The 18982-nt window shown below is 46.1% G+C and overlaps 8 protein-coding genes across 8 annotated transcripts; 5 read left to right on the top strand and 3 right to left on the bottom strand.

Annotated features, from left to right (window-relative positions):
• Nucleotides 1-544: 544 nt before the first annotated feature.
• On the top strand, nt 545-2481 carry PV09_08567 (uncharacterized protein). Its single transcript, XM_016362489.1, has 5 exons — nt 545-626; nt 678-712; nt 768-1472; nt 1660-1791; nt 1839-2481. The coding sequence occupies exons 1-5, from the start codon at nt 591-593 to the stop codon at nt 2398-2400; spliced, it is 1470 nt and encodes a 489-aa protein (XP_016209631.1). The 5' UTR covers nt 545-590; the 3' UTR covers nt 2401-2481.
• An 853-nt stretch (nt 2482-3334) lies between these two features.
• On the bottom strand, nt 3335-5461 carry PV09_08566 (uncharacterized protein). Its single transcript, XM_016362488.1, has 3 exons — nt 4983-5461; nt 4369-4935; nt 3335-4320 (listed from the first exon to the last, which is right to left on the bottom strand). Exons 1-3 carry the CDS (start codon nt 5303-5305, stop codon nt 3609-3611), a joined length of 1602 nt encoding a protein of 533 aa, XP_016209630.1. The 5' UTR covers nt 5306-5461; the 3' UTR covers nt 3335-3608.
• A 200-nt stretch (nt 5462-5661) lies between these two features.
• Nucleotides 5662-8076, bottom strand: PV09_08565 (uncharacterized protein). Its single transcript, XM_016362487.1, has 7 exons — nt 7743-8076; nt 7551-7688; nt 7364-7502; nt 7091-7309; nt 6475-7043; nt 6316-6420; nt 5662-6267 (listed from the first exon to the last, which is right to left on the bottom strand). The coding sequence occupies exons 1-7, from the start codon at nt 7854-7856 to the stop codon at nt 6250-6252; spliced, it is 1302 nt and encodes a 433-aa protein (XP_016209629.1). The 5' UTR covers nt 7857-8076; the 3' UTR covers nt 5662-6249.
• Nucleotides 8077-8252: 176 nt separating this feature from the next.
• PV09_08564 (uncharacterized protein) lies at nt 8253-10253 on the top strand (the record flags this gene model as incomplete). The annotated part of the gene is made up of 6 exons (XM_016362486.1): nt 8253-8329; nt 8454-8513; nt 8563-8784; nt 8832-8992; nt 9037-9187; nt 9323-10253. The coding sequence occupies 6 exons, from the start codon at nt 8253-8255 to the stop codon at nt 10251-10253; spliced, it is 1602 nt and encodes a 533-aa protein (XP_016209628.1).
• Nucleotides 10254-10486: 233 nt separating this feature from the next.
• On the top strand, nt 10487-12640 carry PV09_08563 (phosphomethylpyrimidine kinase). Its single transcript, XM_016362485.1, has 4 exons — nt 10487-10598; nt 10722-10903; nt 11072-11539; nt 11687-12640. The coding sequence occupies exons 1-4, from the start codon at nt 10546-10548 to the stop codon at nt 12523-12525; spliced, it is 1542 nt and encodes a 513-aa protein (XP_016209627.1). The 5' UTR covers nt 10487-10545; the 3' UTR covers nt 12526-12640.
• On the bottom strand, nt 12308-14277 carry PV09_08562 (uncharacterized protein). Its single transcript, XM_016362484.1, has one exon. It carries the CDS (start codon nt 14189-14191, stop codon nt 12620-12622), a length of 1572 nt encoding a protein of 523 aa, XP_016209626.1. The 5' UTR covers nt 14192-14277; the 3' UTR covers nt 12308-12619.
• A 132-nt stretch (nt 14278-14409) lies between these two features.
• Nucleotides 14410-15963, top strand: PV09_08561 (uncharacterized protein). Its single transcript, XM_016362483.1, has 2 exons — nt 14410-14587; nt 14645-15963. Exons 1-2 carry the CDS (start codon nt 14504-14506, stop codon nt 15914-15916), a joined length of 1356 nt encoding a protein of 451 aa, XP_016209625.1. The 5' UTR covers nt 14410-14503; the 3' UTR covers nt 15917-15963.
• Nucleotides 15964-16106: 143 nt separating this feature from the next.
• On the top strand, nt 16107-18043 carry PV09_08560 (aspartyl/glutamyl-tRNA(Asn/Gln) amidotransferase, A subunit). Its single transcript, XM_016362482.1, has 2 exons — nt 16107-16841; nt 16897-18043. Exons 1-2 carry the CDS (start codon nt 16148-16150, stop codon nt 17808-17810), a joined length of 1608 nt encoding a protein of 535 aa, XP_016209624.1. The 5' UTR covers nt 16107-16147; the 3' UTR covers nt 17811-18043.
• The last annotated feature ends 939 nt before the right edge of the window (nt 18044-18982 follow it).

Below are 18982 nucleotides of genomic sequence, written 5' to 3'. Positions count from 1 at the left end.
ATCAGAGTTAAGTTCGCACAAAGTGTCCAAAGAAAATTTTAAGTAGGATTTTAAGCTCTTGTGCCATCTTCCTCGCATGAATTGGATTGCGATAGTTGAAACCAGCTTATGCACGAAAAGGAGCTATTCAACTTTGCTTCTCTACACTGCACAAAACCTTTCCAGCCACTTCAATCTCAACTTGAAGCTTCCTAATACCAAACTGCATATATAATTGGGCGCTTGCATAGTCTTTCTAACACAATCTTCAAACTTTGTACAGTAAATTGTTCAGCAGTCAGCTGTCTTAGTATTGAAACGCGTCGTGCAACATATCAAGATGAAGCAGTACAAAGGCACAGAAGCCTATCTTGAAGCTTTATAATTTATGAAACGTTTAAAAGCCTTTCAAGGCCATCATAATTGCCTAAAATGATTCGTTACATCTGATAGAAAGGCGGAAGGTTAGAATTAGTAAAGTTGCGTGCAACCGAGGCAACTTCCCCACATTTAAACCTATACCGACATCAATGTCTCATTGCAGTCTGCGCTTACACCTTGAGTGCTGAAACTCAACGTCGAACGCAAGTCTAAAACTTTATCCAAATACAATGGCCCCAAGCCAGATCATCGAATTTCACTACGATGTGAGAATACCAACCGGCGCTCAACTAGCCTCATTGCTCACGACATCTCAGATATCATGTCCCTTCGCGTATATTGCTTCAACAAAGTAGAAGCTCACTTACAACCACACACCAAGTACTTTTTCTAATTTGTGAACGCAGAATTGAAGCTCTCGCGCGGCGTACAAATGCAAAGGTATTATGGCGACCCGTATTACTTGGAGCTATATACAGGGCCACAAACGCACCCCAAGGAGCGTCAGGATCCGCCTCTGATACGTTCAATCCAACCAAGAAAGCAGTTACCTCTCGGGCTTTTCAGCGGACCATAAAGAGGCATGGAATTGCCTATAATGAGCCGCCACAACATCCGCAAAAGACAACTGCTGCCTTGCGTCTACTCTATTTTGTTCATGAGACTGCAAGGCCATTGCTGACACATGCTCTCTACAAAGCCTACTGGGTCGATGGAAAAAACATTAGCGACAAAGAAACGCTGATTGAGGCCATTCGCAATTGCGAGCTTTGGGATGGCGACAGAATTATCCGCGCAGTTCTGGACGGAAGTGCAGAGGGCCCCGAGCAACGTCGTCAGCTTGAAATCGCTACCGACACAGCGATAAAACGGGGCGTGTTCGGTGTGCCTTCGTTCTGGATTCCGGCCGAGATCTGGACCGACAAAAACGGGAAAAAACATGAGGGTCGCCTGTACTGGGGCCAAGATCGAATGCACTTTGTAGAAGCAGTCGTAATTGCTTTGAATGAGGGCAAGAGCGGAGATGACCTTGGATCTATATCCAAATCATTACGGAGCTTAATGCCAAGGTCTAAAAGAGCCGAGATTCCTGCTGACGAGGAAGTGAGATTGTAAGTCTTTGTGTATTCAACCTCTACATGTTCTTACTTTTCGAATGACCGAGCATCGAGCACCTCGTCACAATGATGTGGCCATACGTCTAAAAAAATGGCGATAACTTGCTTGACATTCCACAAGTAGATTATGCACCCTGCTTTGCCAGAGAGTCTGATGTTAACATATTTTTCCTTTGGCTAGGGAGTTCTGGTATGACTACAGCAGCCCCTGGGCTTTTCTCGGTTGGACACAGCTACCAGCGCTAAAGAGACAGTTTGTAGATCGTTTGCAGATTGATATGCGACCTTTCTTGCTTGGCATACTTTTCCGAGAGTGAGTAATCAGCATTATTCATGTGAAATGTACTGAAATATCTACAGAATTGGCGCGCCAAACCTGCCAATGGCGGCAGTCTCGGAAGTTAAGCGTCAATATTCACAGTGGGATCATTACTGTTGGACACGCTGGTGGAATGCTATCAACATTCAAGAAGGTAGCCCGGATAAGAACATCGACTTTTATTGGAACGACATTTTCCCCATTCGCACGCCAACCGTGCTAAGGGCAGCCCTCGCCGAGCCACGATTGGATCCTGCACTGTTTCGTGGCTGCTGGGAGCGCAACTTAGACATGAAGGATGATAACATTCTGCGGAAGGTGATCACGGAAGCAGGATACGATGCAGACGCAATACTTGCCAAGGCAAATTCTCCAGATACTAAGGCGGACCTTAGGGCACGCACTAAGGAAGCCAAAGAACTTGGAATATGTGGAGTTCCTACCTATCGCGTGTTTCGTAGAAAACGTGGCGAAAGCACGTGGAAACAACAGGGAGATCTCGTTTGGGGTCAAGATGAAACATCTGTTGTGGAGGATCTTATAGCCGGATGGGATGGGTCCAGCATCGCTAAAGTGGAGAACAGTTCGAGAAGCCGGTTGTGAACTCTCTTGATTAGACCCTTTTAACCCGCATGGCTGCTTACTCGATTTATCATTAATTTATTCCTTAGCCCACATTATAATATCATACCCTGGTCATGAAAGTGTTCCAGGTCCTTTTCCTTTCGCTGCTCTAAATATTCGTAAGGGCTAACATGGACTGATCGTTGCTACTGTAGGGACGGCTTGGTGAACTCTGCGCCGCGGACTTGCAACGATGAGACCAGCTAGACCAGAACGGATCCATTCCCGCAGAAACAAACATCGCCAATTCTAGTATATCGAGGCTACTCTGGAAGATCTTTTAACGATGTTTCAAAAACATCCTTGGTAGCCATCTCTTACTCTCAGGAACAGTTTTTTTTAAAGAAGGTAATAAATCATTTGAATAATTCTGCTGTTTCAGCCGGCCTTTCAGGTGTGCAGACTTCTGTGCTTAGCTGGTGAGACTCTGCATTGGTATTGTTAGCTTCATGTGAACCATTCGCCTCCAGCTCAAATCTTCCATTATGAAATTTCCTCTTGAGACTGTCCTGCTGTGCGAGCCAGGGACTCGGCCTCGTTGCCGTCCCCTACGCCTCATACTTTCAAGTATATTAGAAGGATTAGTCAAAACGTCCAAACAGTCTAATTCGCAATATTCGCCAAAGATCTTAAAAATCGGGCACAGCCACAGAGCAACAGTTGCCAAACCCTTTTGCCTGCTAGAGAGCATTCTTATGTCAATCCTCAGCCGACGAGCGCCGCGGCGACTGGAAGCCGAGCTAATCGTGGAAATTTTCGAAGCCATCATATTAGCGAGCAAGACTGTTTTGCACTGCACTGATCACGGCATTACAATCAGTGAATGACTGATAATCAAATTCAGCTAACAAAGTCTGCAATCGGTCAGAAATTCCGCGTCGCAAAAACACAGAGCAGAAATAAGAACAAGAAATGGAGAAAAAAAACAAGTATTAGTTGCTAGATCCTTAAAGAAAGTGATGTTCATCAGAATAACCAACCAATAAATTATCCATACAAAACTCATTTACATCATGATACACATCCAAAGCTCTTCTGTTCTTTTCAATCCCGTCTGTAAACAATGTGATCTTTGCTACTCAAGAAAGAGCAGTCATTAAAACTTGCACACATTACCCCCCCTCCTTGTGTACCTTTTATTTGTGTCCGCATTTACTTTGAACGATAGTTTTCCGCTAGAAGTCTCGCTACTTTGGCTCCTTCTCTGATCCTTCATCAGTAATTACGGCCCTATCTACCCAACCTTCGCCTCTCAGCATGCCTAGGCTCTTTCTGACAACACCTCCGCTCACGGCTTTTGGATTGGTTTCATAAATGCTTTGAATCATGGCCAAGCTGAACACGAACACAAGAACATCCCCATTCTTGATTCCCTTCCACCAACCTCTCTTTACACCTACTTTCCAAAGCGAGTCCATGGATAGGCGAGCGCTGTACAGAAAGTTTGAACGACCGGAGCCGCGCTCCAAGAAGGCCCACAGACCACCAAGAAAGCCTCCAAGGAACCATCTTTGAGTCGGTAAAAATTTGCGAGGAAAATAGTTTTGGAAAAAACAAATACTGCCCCAGCTAGTACCGATGGCGCCAGTAACGAACATACTCATTCTCAAGATGCTTTTTGCCAGCCTATTGAAAGCAGAAGCAGGGTCAGCCATAAATGATTTGTATTGTAGTAGCGAGAAAAGCCCGAATATCACAGTGAAGAACTTGGTGACGTCAGGAAACGTCTTCAAGAAGAAAGTAATGTACGTGCGAAGGCATGATGTATCATGCGGATGGAGGAGTGCGCAAGAAAGGTTCTTAATGGCGGGGTTAGCAGACGAAGTGATCGGCTTGATAGCAAGAACGGTCCGAGGTAAGGTTTGTTTGTTCGGAAAGAGGATGGGAGAGATGAAGGGTCTGGCACAGGTCAGTCTGTTCTCGTACGCACGAAGCAAATATACTCACGGCCAATTGAGCCTAGATATTTCCGCAAGATTATCCGCGATTTCGTACGTGTCAGGCCAAGGGAGAGATTTCGGGTAGTCAGCAGGCCGCGACTGAATGTACGTCCCCGACCTGGACAAAATGAAGTTTCCGTACGCAGCCGGGAAACAGTCTCTGTCGAAAGCAAAAGCATGCAGTAATTGGCCGAATGCGACCGGCATAATCATCCACGATCCAAACCACCACGGCTTGTTCTTCAAGTAGCCTAGATCATCAAGATTGTTGTACCCAAATTCCAGCGCTCGCGAGAGCATGTATATTGCAATGGTTAATCTGAGCTGCGCTGCTGGATAAAGTCCTAGCCAAAATCCTGCCATTGCTCCTCCGACTGATGGAGCAATCTTAGATGTGAGGGCAGCTGCAACGCGAGGATTGCGTTTGCGGAATGGCTGTGCATTATCCGTCAGGAGGCTTGCACGAAGCCTTGTAAAAAACCGATGCAGAAGTCGATGGAAGAGGAGTATAAGAGAAAGGGATCCCGAAAGGCGAACATTCTCCGACTTGTAGAACGGGACGTTGGATCTCTGCCTGATCCATCTGTCAGCTAGGTCTGTTTGATTCTCATACCCACTTACGGCGGCTGAGGCCCTCTTGACAGAAACTTTACTGTAATGAAATCCCACAGCTTCAAACCCGCCATGCCCGTGGCGAATACTCTCAAGCTGGCTCGTATCGCAGCCGCATTATAATCGTTTGTATCCTTGACGCTCTTCTCGTACTTCGCAGGCTGTGGTACTCGTTTTCTCACAACAGGCGGCGATCTCGAAATCAAGTATTTGTGCAACAATTTGTATTCGCGTGGGCTCAGCGAGTAGCGCAGCGCATTGCGCGTAAAAGCGTCTATCGGCTGTCCGTTCGACGAGGCGGTTGAGCCTGTTGACGAGGATCCGGAATCCATTATTAGGCTTGCATAAAATCTTCGGCTTCGTCTACGCCATGCGACAGCTGGCGATAGATGTTATCGTTCAGAGCCACAGCAGCGGGCATGGATGAGGTTGGAATCGTCGAGTCGCGTCTTTAATCTCCCCAGACGATTCGAGGGTGAAGGCAGTCCAGCCGAGGTCAGCTCTTCACATGGAACTTGCCCGCCAATCACATGCAATCATTTCTGCATCATCGATTTGTTTGCCATTTTCGGACTACACTGACGGCTGAGAACAGTCATGTCTGGCGGTGCGAAAACAGGCCGCTCGACTGCTGTGACGAGCGAGTTCAAGAGGTAGAGCATGACGAGCCTTAGTCTCAATAATCGTTGGTAACTTGATTTCTATGAGAGCATCGGAGAAGCTTTGCCATATCCTGGTGAAAGATCATCCCAGGACCGAAATTAGTGTTAATGCACAGAAGTTCCACGCATTCGATTGCCCTTGCAGGAGTTCTGCCTAAAGAAGACCAGAAGATTCTAATTTTCTGCGGTGTGATTTCCAATATCAAGTCATTTCTCGGCTCAAAACAAATCTCTCTTTCAAGACGAACCGCCATCTCAAAGTGAAGGGCCAATTGACACGCGAGTCAATCCGTAGACAATGTTCAAACCAGCTATTGAGTCTAGATTATAGCATTTCCATTGACATATTTTCGAGAGAAAGATGTGATGGAACGGAAGGGAGATTCGTGGCAGCAACTCTGGCTTTCGTGAAAATCCTCTGCGTAACAACTAATCAAAGCTTTCATCGTAAACATCAGATGTGAAGTTGAAGGGCGCCAGTTCAACGAAGGAAAATCGTGTCTTGCGATATCTTCAGACAGAGATCTCTGTCCGAAATTTTCCTATGATTTCCACTACTAAGCCTTCGACATAAGGCGTGGCGGTCAAGTTGACACGAACATACGGAGTAGATTTTACCACAAGCCTCGAATCTACGCTTGGTTAGCTTCTTGGAGCCATAAATGACCATACAATCATACTTGTGATATGCGTTGTGTCGGCGGCAAGCCATCTAGAGCCTCATCCATTGATTGTTGCCTTGAGAAAGTCTGAGTGTCACGAAACGTCGGTTGGAAGCCAGTATCCTAACAAAGAATTTTAGCAAGGCTTAAGTCTTACCTCGCGTCAAAAGAACTCACATTATGGACGCTAGCATCCCATCCCATACTTTCCTCGTCATTCTCGAACTCCGTAGGATCCCAGCGACTATCATCATCTTCAGCAGGGACAAAGAGAGATTCATGTTCATCCGTCTCCTGTTGTTCAGCTCTTGTTCCCCCATTTCTTTCATTTTGGCCGAGTCTACGATGAGTTTTTGGACGCTCTGGTCTTGCAGGTGGAGGCATTTCTCCTCTGGCCTCAATCAGCGTAGGAGCCGCGGATAAATTGGCAACTGTCATTGCTTGAGCTGTATGACGAGATTGTGCCGCGGAAGATTCTGCAGATGTCGATGTTGCATCCCCATAATCACCAGCTGTCATAAGCGTAAAGTTTGACGTTATACCTTCATGCGTATACGTAAATTGTAGGGGACGGCCAGGCTTAGTATAAAAGACTGATATGTTGGCGCCAATGGTCGCGGCGTGCGATACTATAGCCTTGAAGTCCTTCACACTTATCACGATATGCATCTTTTCTTGCGCGTCAAATTCATCAAAGTCGGCAATGTTGACTGAAACGGCGGTTTTCAGTGGGGCTTTTAGAATTTCTTTCGACATCTTAGCAATGCGGTCAACCCGAGAATCCGGAACTTACCATTCTTGCTGTTTACAATCTTATCTGTGAAACTCAGAAATGTCATCTTTCCATCTTCAAGGTACATGTCGAGCTGTTCAGCTTTGGGGCCGAAGTACTCCGAAAATTCTTTCAGAAATAAAGCTCGTGTCGTCCAATGGTTGTTTGCTGTGTTGCGGTCGAATAATGCATGGACAACTTCGATAGACTCATACGACAGTTTGTAAATTTTCGTGACACCTTCTTTGTTAGCGTTTTTGATCGATTTTTGGACTGTCATCTTTTTTGGCATACCATGAGCGCAAATCATCTTGATTACAAGTCGACATTCTGCGTTGTCTTCGGAGTCTTGCACGTTAACATCGCATCGTGAGATAGCCGTATCCCGATTCCTAACTTCATTCGTTCGTGCCTTGAAAACAGATAGCAAAGCCTAGAAGAAATCAGCAGTGGACGGTAACCAGCACAAGAGTCGCCCTACTTTATTCAGTAGCGAGCAGGTAAACTTTACGTTCCCACCCATGCCATCAGGAGCAAACTTGAAGGCGTTGAAAAAATTTCTGTTTAGCGAAAATGACGCATAACTTGACTTTGAGGAGTTGAGTGCGCTTATGGAGATCTGATCGAATTATCAGACTAGTCGAAAGCATGCAGCCAGATCGAAACTTGTTACGCTATCTTTACGGGCCTCAAGTGAGACAGTCTCGCTAAATTTGGCCAAACACAAAAGCATGTCGTGAATCTTCGCGACGCCTTCAGGAGAAAGGCTGAATCTGAGAGTGACCATATTGTTTGAATGTTGGTGTCGACAAATGAATGGCCAAAGTGAGTTGAGCCGTAATCTTCGCGGCTAGGAACAGTAACGAGGGACTTGGCTCCAAAAATCATGACGCAGAGCGCACATGCTGCGCTCGTCTGGAGTTCCAGTTGCGAGTAGTAGTAGTAGTAGAATCTTCGGCAAGAGTGGGGTTTCGCAGACTGTTGCGACGGACGGTGTTCAGTCGAAGTCGACAAGCTGTTTGTGGATGCGGCTTCACGAACGCGCTGAACCCTATCACCACTTCTCCACCAAACGTCAGCAGCGACCAGTAACGCAATAAGCTAGACCGCCCTGTCCCATAGCTCTTGGATCAGCGCCTACACACACACTTTCGTTTAGTGGTTTTCAATTTTCGAAAGAACAATGGTACAATCTTTGCCTGAAGACATCTTCTACCTGGTTTGCGACGAACTCTTGGAACAGCGAGACTTCGGCACTCTGTAAGTCGACAATTCGCAACGAAGCTTGCACCTCCAAACTTTGAATATACATTCCAACGCAATTCTCGCTACGAATATCCGCGTCGAACTCTGTGGGGGCCCGCAGCACTGACTCTGGCCCCAGATTCTGCTGTTGCACAACGGGGAAAATACTAGCTCTTCCAGCTTTGACGGCTCTGTACCGGTACGTCGAAACGTTTTCAAAGGAGAAAGAGTCTAAGTTTTCGTCATAGGGCACAGCATCTGTCATCAGTCAAGTCAGATAGCAGCGAAGAAGCAGCCTCTCTAGCAGAACAAGAACGCGTCGTTCAGAAATCTTCTATCTTGTGGAGGACTATTATTAGGTCGGCCCTTGGGAAAACCATCTTTCCATACTGTAAATACATCAAGGCGCTTGATTTAGACGATTTTAGACATCTCCTCGAGGACGACTGCTTCAGAGGGAAGATTGCTAGGTGTGGTGTGCAGAATCATCGTCGTATACTGATGCTGACCACTTTAGCAATTTCTTCCTAAAGGAATTAAAAGACTTCCACTATACACTCGAAACAACAGCCAAGTGGAAGTCTAGGGCCCTCCGTCTAAACATATCGAAAATTGTCGAAGCAGTAGGCGATCTGCTCGTCTCCCACGCTCCCCTGCTTGATACAGTAACAGGACAGAGTGCGTGTGTTAAACGCTCTATATTCAGTTGCTGATAGTCACAGTCTCCGATAGTGCTCTAGTGCGTTGGATACCCAAGTTGCAGAATTTGCAATTCCTTAAGCTTTGGGATGGCCGAGCGCTTAGCGACGACAGAACACCGTACTTATTGCACAGGCACTGCTCTAAATTAGAAGCACTTGCATTCTACACATGGTTTGTTCCAATTCTGGTAACACAAAGATTTTATTCAACTAATCGAAGGTAGGGTAGCTCCGGATTGTGATCATAAGCTTGCTGGCCTTTCTCCGGTCTTCGAGAACAAACCTTGAAGTCCTTCACAACATATAGCCGCATAGACCTTGGAGCAGAAAGCCTTCTGGCGCTAAATTGCCATGGGAAATCTCTTTCAAATCTCGAGCTTCAGCTGAACAATGATGCCATTCCGTACATGGGCTACCTGAAGGGTTGCACTTCACTTGAATCACTGAAGCTCACAGACATTGACAAGACAATTGATCTAGAGAAAACACAAAACGATGTCTTCTTAGAAGTCGTTTCGTGGCTCACCAAATCACACAGATTGAACTCGCTCGTTTTGAACGGTTTCAGATCCGGGGCTGCACTTGCCACGCCAGTTCTTCTCGAAGAAAGTATCCGCCTCGAATACCTAGAAGTTGACAACTATGCACAAGCAGACCAAAATCAACTCCACCAAGCCTTGGAGAATCAGCCCAGCATCCAGAGGCTGACACTTGACAGTGAACCGGTTGAGTTTCGCGATGATCTCGACTTGCTAATCTATTCCTTGTGTCAACTAAAGGAACTCCGCGCCTTAAAGCTTATCGGTGTCTCTGCAATGTTCAATGACAATCATATCAGCGCCTTGTGCGAACAGCTCGAACTGCTTGAAGATTTCTACGTGGGGGGGCTGCAGCTTACAGACGCAAGCCTTGATAGTATTGTTCATCTTCGCAACCTTCGCAGCATTGCGTTCTCTGGCATTACTACTTTCACTATGGGAGGCCTATTGAATTTCGTTTCAAGACTTGGCCCAGGCAATCGAGGCTTAGTCCTTGCTATTGATAACGCCGATCCAGAACTTGGCCTATCAGAAGAGGAACAGATGTATGTGCGATCGCAATTATTAGGCCAGGTAGATGGACGTTTAGAATACACGTCTTTGAGAGGTATTTATCCTTTTCCACAACCGAACCAAGGCAAAGAGAAAGCTGACAAGGCAGATCTTGATATCTCTGAGTTCGAAGGGGAGTCCGATTGATACTGCATGTATGATCATACACACGAACAGAAGAGTGTCTACTATTAATGAAGTTATCCAAAAACCCGAATTGGTAACTGGAGATGATTCATTGCCTTGTTAGTGTTTTTTTTTCTTGTATGTTTTGACCAGTAACTGGTCATGGGGGCGATGTTGTTGATGAGGTAATGGCATGCACGCATTTTTAGGGTTGGCCTCATTGCGAGCTCGGCCAAGCTCCGAAAATTCTGAGTACGAGAATGACGATCTCATATTGACATTCGTTTAATGATTTTTGCGTTTCAGTTTCGTCATGTCAGTTAGGCGCATTTTGGTCATTGCCGGTTCGGACAGTTCTGGCGGCGCGTAAGTTCTACAAGTTACTTTCCATTTATTCAGCGTGATGTAGGACAAGATTTATCACCCATCAAGCTTGACAAACGTGTTTCAAAATGGCTATCCTAAAAATTCGAGCTGACTTGAACCAAGTGGCCTTGAGGCAGATCAAAAGGTCATTGCCGCTCATGGAGGCTACGCAATGACGGCGACAACTGCTCTGACGGCGCAAAATACGAAGGGAGTGGTGGATATCCATCATGTACCTCCAGAATTCCTCAAGAAGCAAATCGATGCTTGCTTAGAAGACATTGGAGTTGATGTTGTCAAGACAGGTATGCCTACATACCTAACTTGTGGCAATGAACTTGTTCAAAGGCATTATTTTCATTCCATAGCCCTTTGTCGCCGAACTCGTCAAACGTCCCAGATCATTTCCGATGCCTATATTGTCCCACATTCCGAAATTGCAAAGAACATGGAGCTCAGCTAATTCTATAAAGGGATGCTAGCATCAACAGAGACGATCAAGGTAGTTGCAGATGCTTTGAAAAGGCATAAAGTCTGTCGCACTGTCGTTGACCCCGTCATGGTTTCAACGTCGGGAGCCCAATTGTTACCTAAAGACTCTGTTAAGCCTCTGCTGTCTGATGTATTACCGCTCACTACGGTGTTGACTCCGAATATTCCTGAAGCCCAGTTGCTTCTCGAAGAAGCAGGTTTTCCTTTCCGAAAACCTGAGCGGAAAGATGACCTGGTGGCAATCGCGAAAGGCCTGCAAAAGCTTGGACCAAAGTATGTCCTCCTCAAAGGCGGTCATTTGCCGTTGACAAAAGATGGCGATGTATCAGCAGCGGCTGCTGATCATCATACCGTGTTCAATGTCCTCGTTTCATCAGACCAAGAATATATAATCGAGAATAACTATCAGAGATCAAAAAATACTCATGGAACAGGATGCTCCCTGGCTTGTAAGTATCCAACTCATGACTGCAGCATCTAGAACAAAACTCCTCACCATTTTTGACCGATACTGTGACCCAAGGGCTTTGCTTTCACTGCCTTTCTATCCACAATCGGCAGCCGTTGGCTGATTTGCAATGACTGACACTTCATAGCGGCTATTGCAGCCAACCTCGCAAACGGCTTAGATGTTCCGGCAGCTGTGCAGGCTGCAAGTAGGTACGTTGAAGCTGGCATCAAGTATAGCCAATCGATTGGTCATGGATCTGGCCCTATCAATCATTTTCATTCAACATATTCGTTGCCATTCTCTGCCGATCACTTCGTAGATTATATTCTTGAACGATCCGACGTTCGCATCCCATGGTCCGATTATACCGAGCACGAATTTGTACGCCAGATGGCTGAAGGCACGTTGCCGGTCGAAAGGTTCAAATATTACCTAATACAAGACTATTTATTCCTTATCCAATTTTCACGCGCCAATGCACTTGCCGCGTACAAGGCCAACAACATGAGAGATATAAATAGATCTGCCGAGATTGTGCGTCACATCCAGGCTGAGACAAGCTTACACATTTCATACTGCGAACAAGAGTTCGGGATCTCCAAGGAGCAGATAATTTCTACTGAAGAAGATCAAGCCTGCACTGCATATACACGATTTGTCCTCGATATTGGGCATCAGCAAGACTTCTTCGCACTCCAGATTGCCCTGCTTCCGTGCTTACTGGGCTACGGAGTAATAGCTCGACGCCTGTACGACGACCCAAAAACAAAAAAGGAAGGCAACTTGTATTGGAAGTGGATTAAGAACTATGTGGCTGACGACTATGTTGAAGCTGTTCAGCTCGGACGGAAGCTAGTTGAGAAGGAGGCAAGAAAGATTAGTCTTCATCGTTTAGAGGAACTTGTGGATATCTTCATCAAGGGAACAAAGCTTGAGAAGGGCTTCTGGGATATGGGGATGCAACATGAGACTGCTCTTCGATGACATAACTGATATGTCCTGATATCTGAAGTAACAATGGTGATTCTATGGGCAATAAAGACGAGTAAAGGGGCCCTCCTCAAGCGTAAGAAAATGACTAGACTATTCTCCTCGTCAATCGTCTGTTTTCACGCTTCCGTTTTATCTTCATCGCCTCCCGTCTTCGTGAGCGCCATTTTCGATTGTTATCGCTTCGATTTGCGTAAAACCACTTGGCAAACTCGCTCTCCTTCTTATAATTGATGTCTGCATGTCTAACGCCATCTATTGCACCAGCGTCATTCATTGCGGCACTTTTATCATTGCTTGCGTGCGCATCTTCTTCATTTATGTGATCTTCGTTTTCCTCTTCGTCTTCGTTCTCATTATTTTGTTCTTTAACAGAGAATAATAACCTTCTGCCAATGGCTGCAGTGTCTGGCGTCGGTGCGCCGCTGCGAATAATCCTGGACTCCATTTCCTGTCTTGTGAATGGGGTTTGCGGATCACTTTTATCTCCGGAGTTGTCCTCAATTTCAATGTCAGAATCGTGAACATCACCAAAAAATGTAAATCCCGGCTCTCTCGTGGTATTCCTTAGCGTGGTATCTAGAGAAGAGAGCTTTGGCCGCTTGTAGAGCGCTTCGAGTGGATGTACGGCCTTCGGGGTAATGTCATCTGCTCCCATTTCACTATTTTCCTCTTCAGACGAGGAATCGGTTAATAGGGATGAAGGTTCGGATGAGGAAGGCTCCGAAGAAGAACGATCGCTCTCTAGTGCTATTGTATTCTTCTTCTCTTCCTCAACATCCATAATCTCTCGATCTCTCTTCGCCATTCTCTCCCGCGTTTGTTTCTGCCTTTCCGTTTCCGCTTCAATGACCTGTCCATCAATGTCAACCCAGCCCTTGCCCTCTACGTACTCTTGAGTCATTTTACTGCCAGAGGTTCTCGTCGTCTTCAAGAATGAAGCATGCTTTTTCGTGTTTGAGAATTCATGCACAACGACCACTCCCTGACGCTGTTTCTTTTTTTTCTCTTTTTGGTCCTTCTTTTCATTCACATCCACCGTCTCAGTCCCTTTAGGCAAACTTGTGCGAAACAAGCATTCTGGTCCATTTGTGAATTTAGATGCCTCCCTCCTTTTCTTTGGCGCCTTCTTTTCCTTTTTTTCGCTTTCTTCTTCCGTGAATTTGTCGACCGTTTCTTTTTTGTTCTTCTTCCTTTCTTTCATCAATTTCTTTTCCGCTATCGATTCCGTCCAACCTCTCACGACTTTACGATCGCCTGTTAGCTCATAACCCTGTAGAACCTGTTCGCCCGCCTTGCTCTTCTTGGTCCCTCGCAATTTTTTAGGTGGTCGCTCGGTTTCATTTTGTCGTGCCTGCTCTATTTCCCCCTCATTGAGCTGCCGCTTTCTCTTTTCAGGCCTTGCATCTTCAATTCGAATCTTCTGGCCTCGCAAGATTGAGCCGTTAAGCTTGTGCTTGATTTTAGTCGCTTCCATGGCAGGGAGTTCCAGATAACCAAAACCTGTTTCTGGAAATGTCTGCGCAGAATGGTAAGAGATGTTCCTCGCGAGCGGTGCAAGTGCTGGCCCCAGGTACGTGGTGAGCAACTCCGGGCGAAAAGGTGTTATGTGGAGTCGGATCCAACCGGAAGACACCTCAGGTTTGGGGTTTTTGCTCATACTGCGATCATTCCGCGAAAAAGGTTGACGTGCAAGCGCAATAGCTCGATGGGAAATCGGATGTGTGAAAAAGCAGGCGAAGCATGGGTCGGGCAAGAAAAATGTGCTGGACCCGGAAATGATGTCGATGCTGCAGGTCTCAGTACGGCAGCTTTAGCGTGGCGCATCGGGCAACCGCTAACCTACCCTGCCGTATCTTACCTTGTACGCTGGGTGCCCTTTGGGGGCCCACTGTCGCGGTTGCATTTCGCCTAGTTACAGATCATCTTCCTGAGCTTCCTACAATGCCTCCTGGACATCTTCAAGCTTGCCATGGCGCCGGGCAACCTCGTTGCCTTCGGGGGCGAGAACAAGCAAAGTGAAGTCCCCGTAGACGTAACAGAGCTCTCTCCTTTTGTAAGCCGTTTCGTCATTTCGCTGAATTTGTGCGATCTTCTGCTGACGAGCCTATAGGCTGGCCTCCATTTTACATACAATGGAAACACGGAGCACATAGATTCTTCATCGATCATATGTGCGGATGTCCGCGAGAGTCAGTCGACTCTGTTCTTCTTGAAAGACTCCCAGCTGTTCGCCATCAAGTGTGATCCTCCCGCTGACTCTGATTCCCTTGACGCCTTCGTTTTCCGTCCAGGTCCTGAAGATGTCGAAGGTCATATCATAATCTCTGTGTTGTCCGGAAAATGTCTCGCAGAAAGCTTCTATCATCAAGTTATTGCGCCACTGTTAGAACAACTTAACATTTCAAGCCGCTTTATCGTCCGTAAGACCACATCGGCTACTACAATTACGGAACTATCCAAAAATGTTTTTCTTCCAGCAGCTTTGCGCAGCAAGAAACAGCATATTGTCTTACTTTCTGGAGATGGCGGTATTGTGGATATTGTTAACGAACTGTTGTCGTCGAAAGGCTTGCCTGAAGGCTTTAAACCACCCTTGGTATCCCTAATTCCGATGGGTACCGGCAATGCACTCGCCCATTCTACCAAGATATTTGATGGCACAAATGGCTTGGCATCATGGCTAAGGGGCGAACCAAAAGACCTCCCTCTTATTCGAGTTGAGTTTTCTCACGCCAGGGAAGGGCCTTTCCTACTATCAGATCAAGGGCGCAAGCGAAATCAACTGGTTCAGCAAGGCACAAATGCTTCCTTGTTTTGGGGAGCTGTGGTGTTCAGTTGGGGATTTCACGCTCAGATTGTGGCAGATAGTGATACTCCTGAATTTCGGAAACATGGTGTCAAGCGATTTGCAATGGCTGCTCAAGATGCTTTATTTCCGTCTGATGGCTCGGGCCCGCACAAGTACCGCGGCGCACTCACTGTGGAAACAACCGACGATCGAGGATCCATCTCTTGGCAGAGGTTGGGCAACAATGAACATTCCTACGTCCTGGGTACTCTTGTCTCTAATCTTGAGGAGACTTTTACAATTTCGCCAAATTCAGAACCTTTCAGCGGCAAGATTCAACTTGTCCATGTTAATCATAAGAGCGATGGGAACGAGATCATGCGTATTATGAATCTGGCCTACCAGGGAGGTAAACATGTTCAAGACAAGGCTGTCGTTTACAAAGAAGTGGATGGCTTTGCTATTAGTTTTGAAGAGAACGAGGACAAGTGGCGAAGAGTGTGCGTAGACGGCAAGATCATTTTGGTGGAGAAAGCTGGATCAGTACAAGTTCACCGGGAACAATTAGTTGTTTTGCAGATTACATCGCTTTAAGGCATATATACATGTGCAAGCTAGAAATTAAGGGAATATGGCTTCTATTCACGCTTCGCATGTGTAAAAAGTTTACTTACATCCCAAGTGGTCCTAGATGAGGTTAAGTGGCCCCATGTTTTTTGATTGGCTCGGAGCGGCCAGTCTACCTCCACACGGGCAGCTTCACAGTGCGACAAACCCAGTAGTGCTCCAAGTCATTTTCTCATCCACCGCGCTGCAGCCATCTCAATGCCACTGCTTCGAATTCCGAAGCAGAATGTAGCACCCCACCAGTTCAGACGCTTTCTGAGCGCGTGCAGCCACTCGTCCTTGCACCAATTACTAGGTGCCCAAGACCCATGCAGCTCGTTCATAAGCCACGATGCCGATACACCATTTCTCAAGGACCGGAATGTCGACGGCCGGGGCGACCATGCAACTACTCCTCTCAGGCATGAAGGCATGATTGTGGCCATCAAGGATAACATCTGCACCTCGGACTACCATACAACTTGTGCGAGCAGGACTCTGTCCGGCTTTCGCAGTCCTTACGAGGCAACAGTCGTTACGCTTCTGAAGCAAAATGGGGCTCGGATCGTTGGCAAAACGAACATGGACGAATTTGGCATGGGTTCTCATTCTATGAACTCGCATTTCGGGCCTGTCATTCAGCGTTGTTTGAGGCCAGACAGTCAAGAGATCCTTTATACTGCTGGTGGAAGCAGCGGAGGCTCAGCCGTAGCAGTACAACAAGGCATGTGTGATGCGGCTATAGGCACAGACACCGGTGGCAGTGTGCGACTTCCTGCAGCATGGTGCGGTGTCGTTGGGTTTAAGCCGAGCTACGGAATGATCAGCAGGTGGGGAGTTGTTGCTTACGCCAACAGTCTCGACACTGTGGGAATATTTGCGAGATCAATCTCTCGGGTTAAGAAAATATTCAGTACGTGATGTGGTCATGTCCCATCGGCGATGTCTCATCTATTGACCCTATGCAGCTACTCTACGCGTGTTTGATATTCAAGATCCGACATCACTACTGCCCACTTCGATAGCACGAATCTCTCGATCGCAACATTCTACTGAAGATAATACTAGCCAATTAGAAGAGAACAGGAGAAAAAAGTGGACTGTGGGTGTTCCGATTGAGTACAACATAGAAGAATTATCTCCTTTGGTTCGCCAGGTTTGGCATAACGCTCTTGAGGCGTGTCAGCGCGAAGGACACACAGTGATCCCTATATCCCTTCCAATGACCAGGTCTGCTCTTTCAGCATACTACGTTCTTGCGCCTGCAGAGGCCGCGTCAAACCTAGCAAAGTATGATGGCGTCCGATACGGCGCACGAGAGGAAGGCACCGATGGTGCAAGCGGTATTTTGTTCTCAAAGACAAGGTCGAATTGTCTGGGGACTGAGGTCAGGCGCCGAATATTACTGGGTAACTATTCGCTTAGTGCTGATGCTATCGGCAACTACTTTATCCAGGCACAAAAGGTTCGGCGGCTGGTCCAAAAGGAATTTAATAACGTATTCGCTGCACCTCACCCGCTTCTCGACTCAACATCTCTGGAGGAAGACACATGCTCTGATCAAGAAAAGAGCATAATGTTGCCAAGTTCGCAAAGAGTTGACATAATACTCTGTCCAACTGCGCCCACGCCGCCACCACCCGTTCAAGAACTTGTAAGGCAAAATCCTGTCGATCAATACACCAATGATGTGTTTACTGTACCTGCGAGTTTGGCGGGTTTACCCGCGTTGAGTATACCGTGGGACCTTAAAGAAAACACCTGTAAATTACTGGATCCGAGCAGGAATACTGGCTTGCAGGTAATTGGTCAGTTCGGATACGATTGGCAGGTTCTCGACTTTGCTCAGCGCCTTGAGGAGATGCGGAAGAGATATTTCTAATAGGTGATTGGAGAATGTTTTTAATAGATTTTGGCGTGAATAAAAGATCAATTAAGAGTTACGACATATCTGTAAGGAAGTGAGAGGGTACAGGCTTACGGGACACGTGCGTTTCGTCGCGTGTCACATGCCCCATAGACTAGGGGTATTTATACCACGCATAGCACTCAGCTCAGTTTACTTAGTCGTCAGTCTTGACACCTAATCCAGATATACTGCTTCCCATATTGATATCACGCTTACATCAACCCCTTACAATATCAATTGCCTACAGAGAGGCTGTGTTCCTCAAATAACAGATGTATGTTCTTCGGGAGTAAATGCGAGTAAGGGAACGGGATAGGCTAGATGGCGGGGCATAGGAGGCAAGTAAGAGATTTTATGTATATTGTAGAGTGATCACTAGGGAATTTCTATTCCCCTTAGCTAGGAGGTATAAATATATCTTTATATAGTAGGGTTGTACTACTGCTGGGATAGCGCCTTAGCAACGCTAGATACCGGCCCTGATAGGAGGGCCCTCTTACAATGCGCTGATAGCCCCGTCAAAACTGTTAAGCTATGCTATAGGATGGCGGAAGCTTAGTAAGATTTACATAGAAGAAAACTTATATATTTAAGATATATATTTTGTTTTACTTGTTGATCCAGAATGAGATCTAGTATTAATCCAGAATGAGATCTGGGATATATTTCTTAAATAACAGAATGAAAACATTAGTCATTCAGGTATTAAGTAATAACCGAGGTATTCAACTAACTGAGGTTATGTGAAAAGTGGGATAATTAGTCTATATAAGCAATAGGACCTACCTTAGTTTTATAAAGTAAATAAAACAAAATATAGTTAAGCTATGCTTATTGGAGGGCGGAAGCTTAGTAAGATTTTGTTGATCCAGAATGAGATCTATGATATATTTCTTAAATAACAGAATGAAAATATTAGTGTTACGAAGTAACACGTGATCAGTCACATGAGTGATCATTTTGATCATTTTTGGGAAAATGATCAAAATGAGCGCATTAGCCAATGGTTGAGGGTTAGGATACTGTTGATTGGTCAGAGTGATCATTCTGATCATTTTGCCAAGAATGATCAGAATGAGCAAGGCAATAAGGATATCAGGAAAACGGTCTATATAAACGTCCTGTCTCTACAGATATTTCAGTCT

The sequence above is a fragment of the Verruconis gallopava genome, assembly GCF_000836295.1.
Source record: "Verruconis gallopava strain CBS 43764 unplaced genomic scaffold supercont1.43, whole genome shotgun sequence".
Taxonomy (NCBI): Eukaryota; Fungi; Ascomycota; class Dothideomycetes; order Venturiales; family Sympoventuriaceae; genus Verruconis; species Verruconis gallopava.
This window is presented reverse-complemented; position numbering and strand designations above follow the sequence as displayed.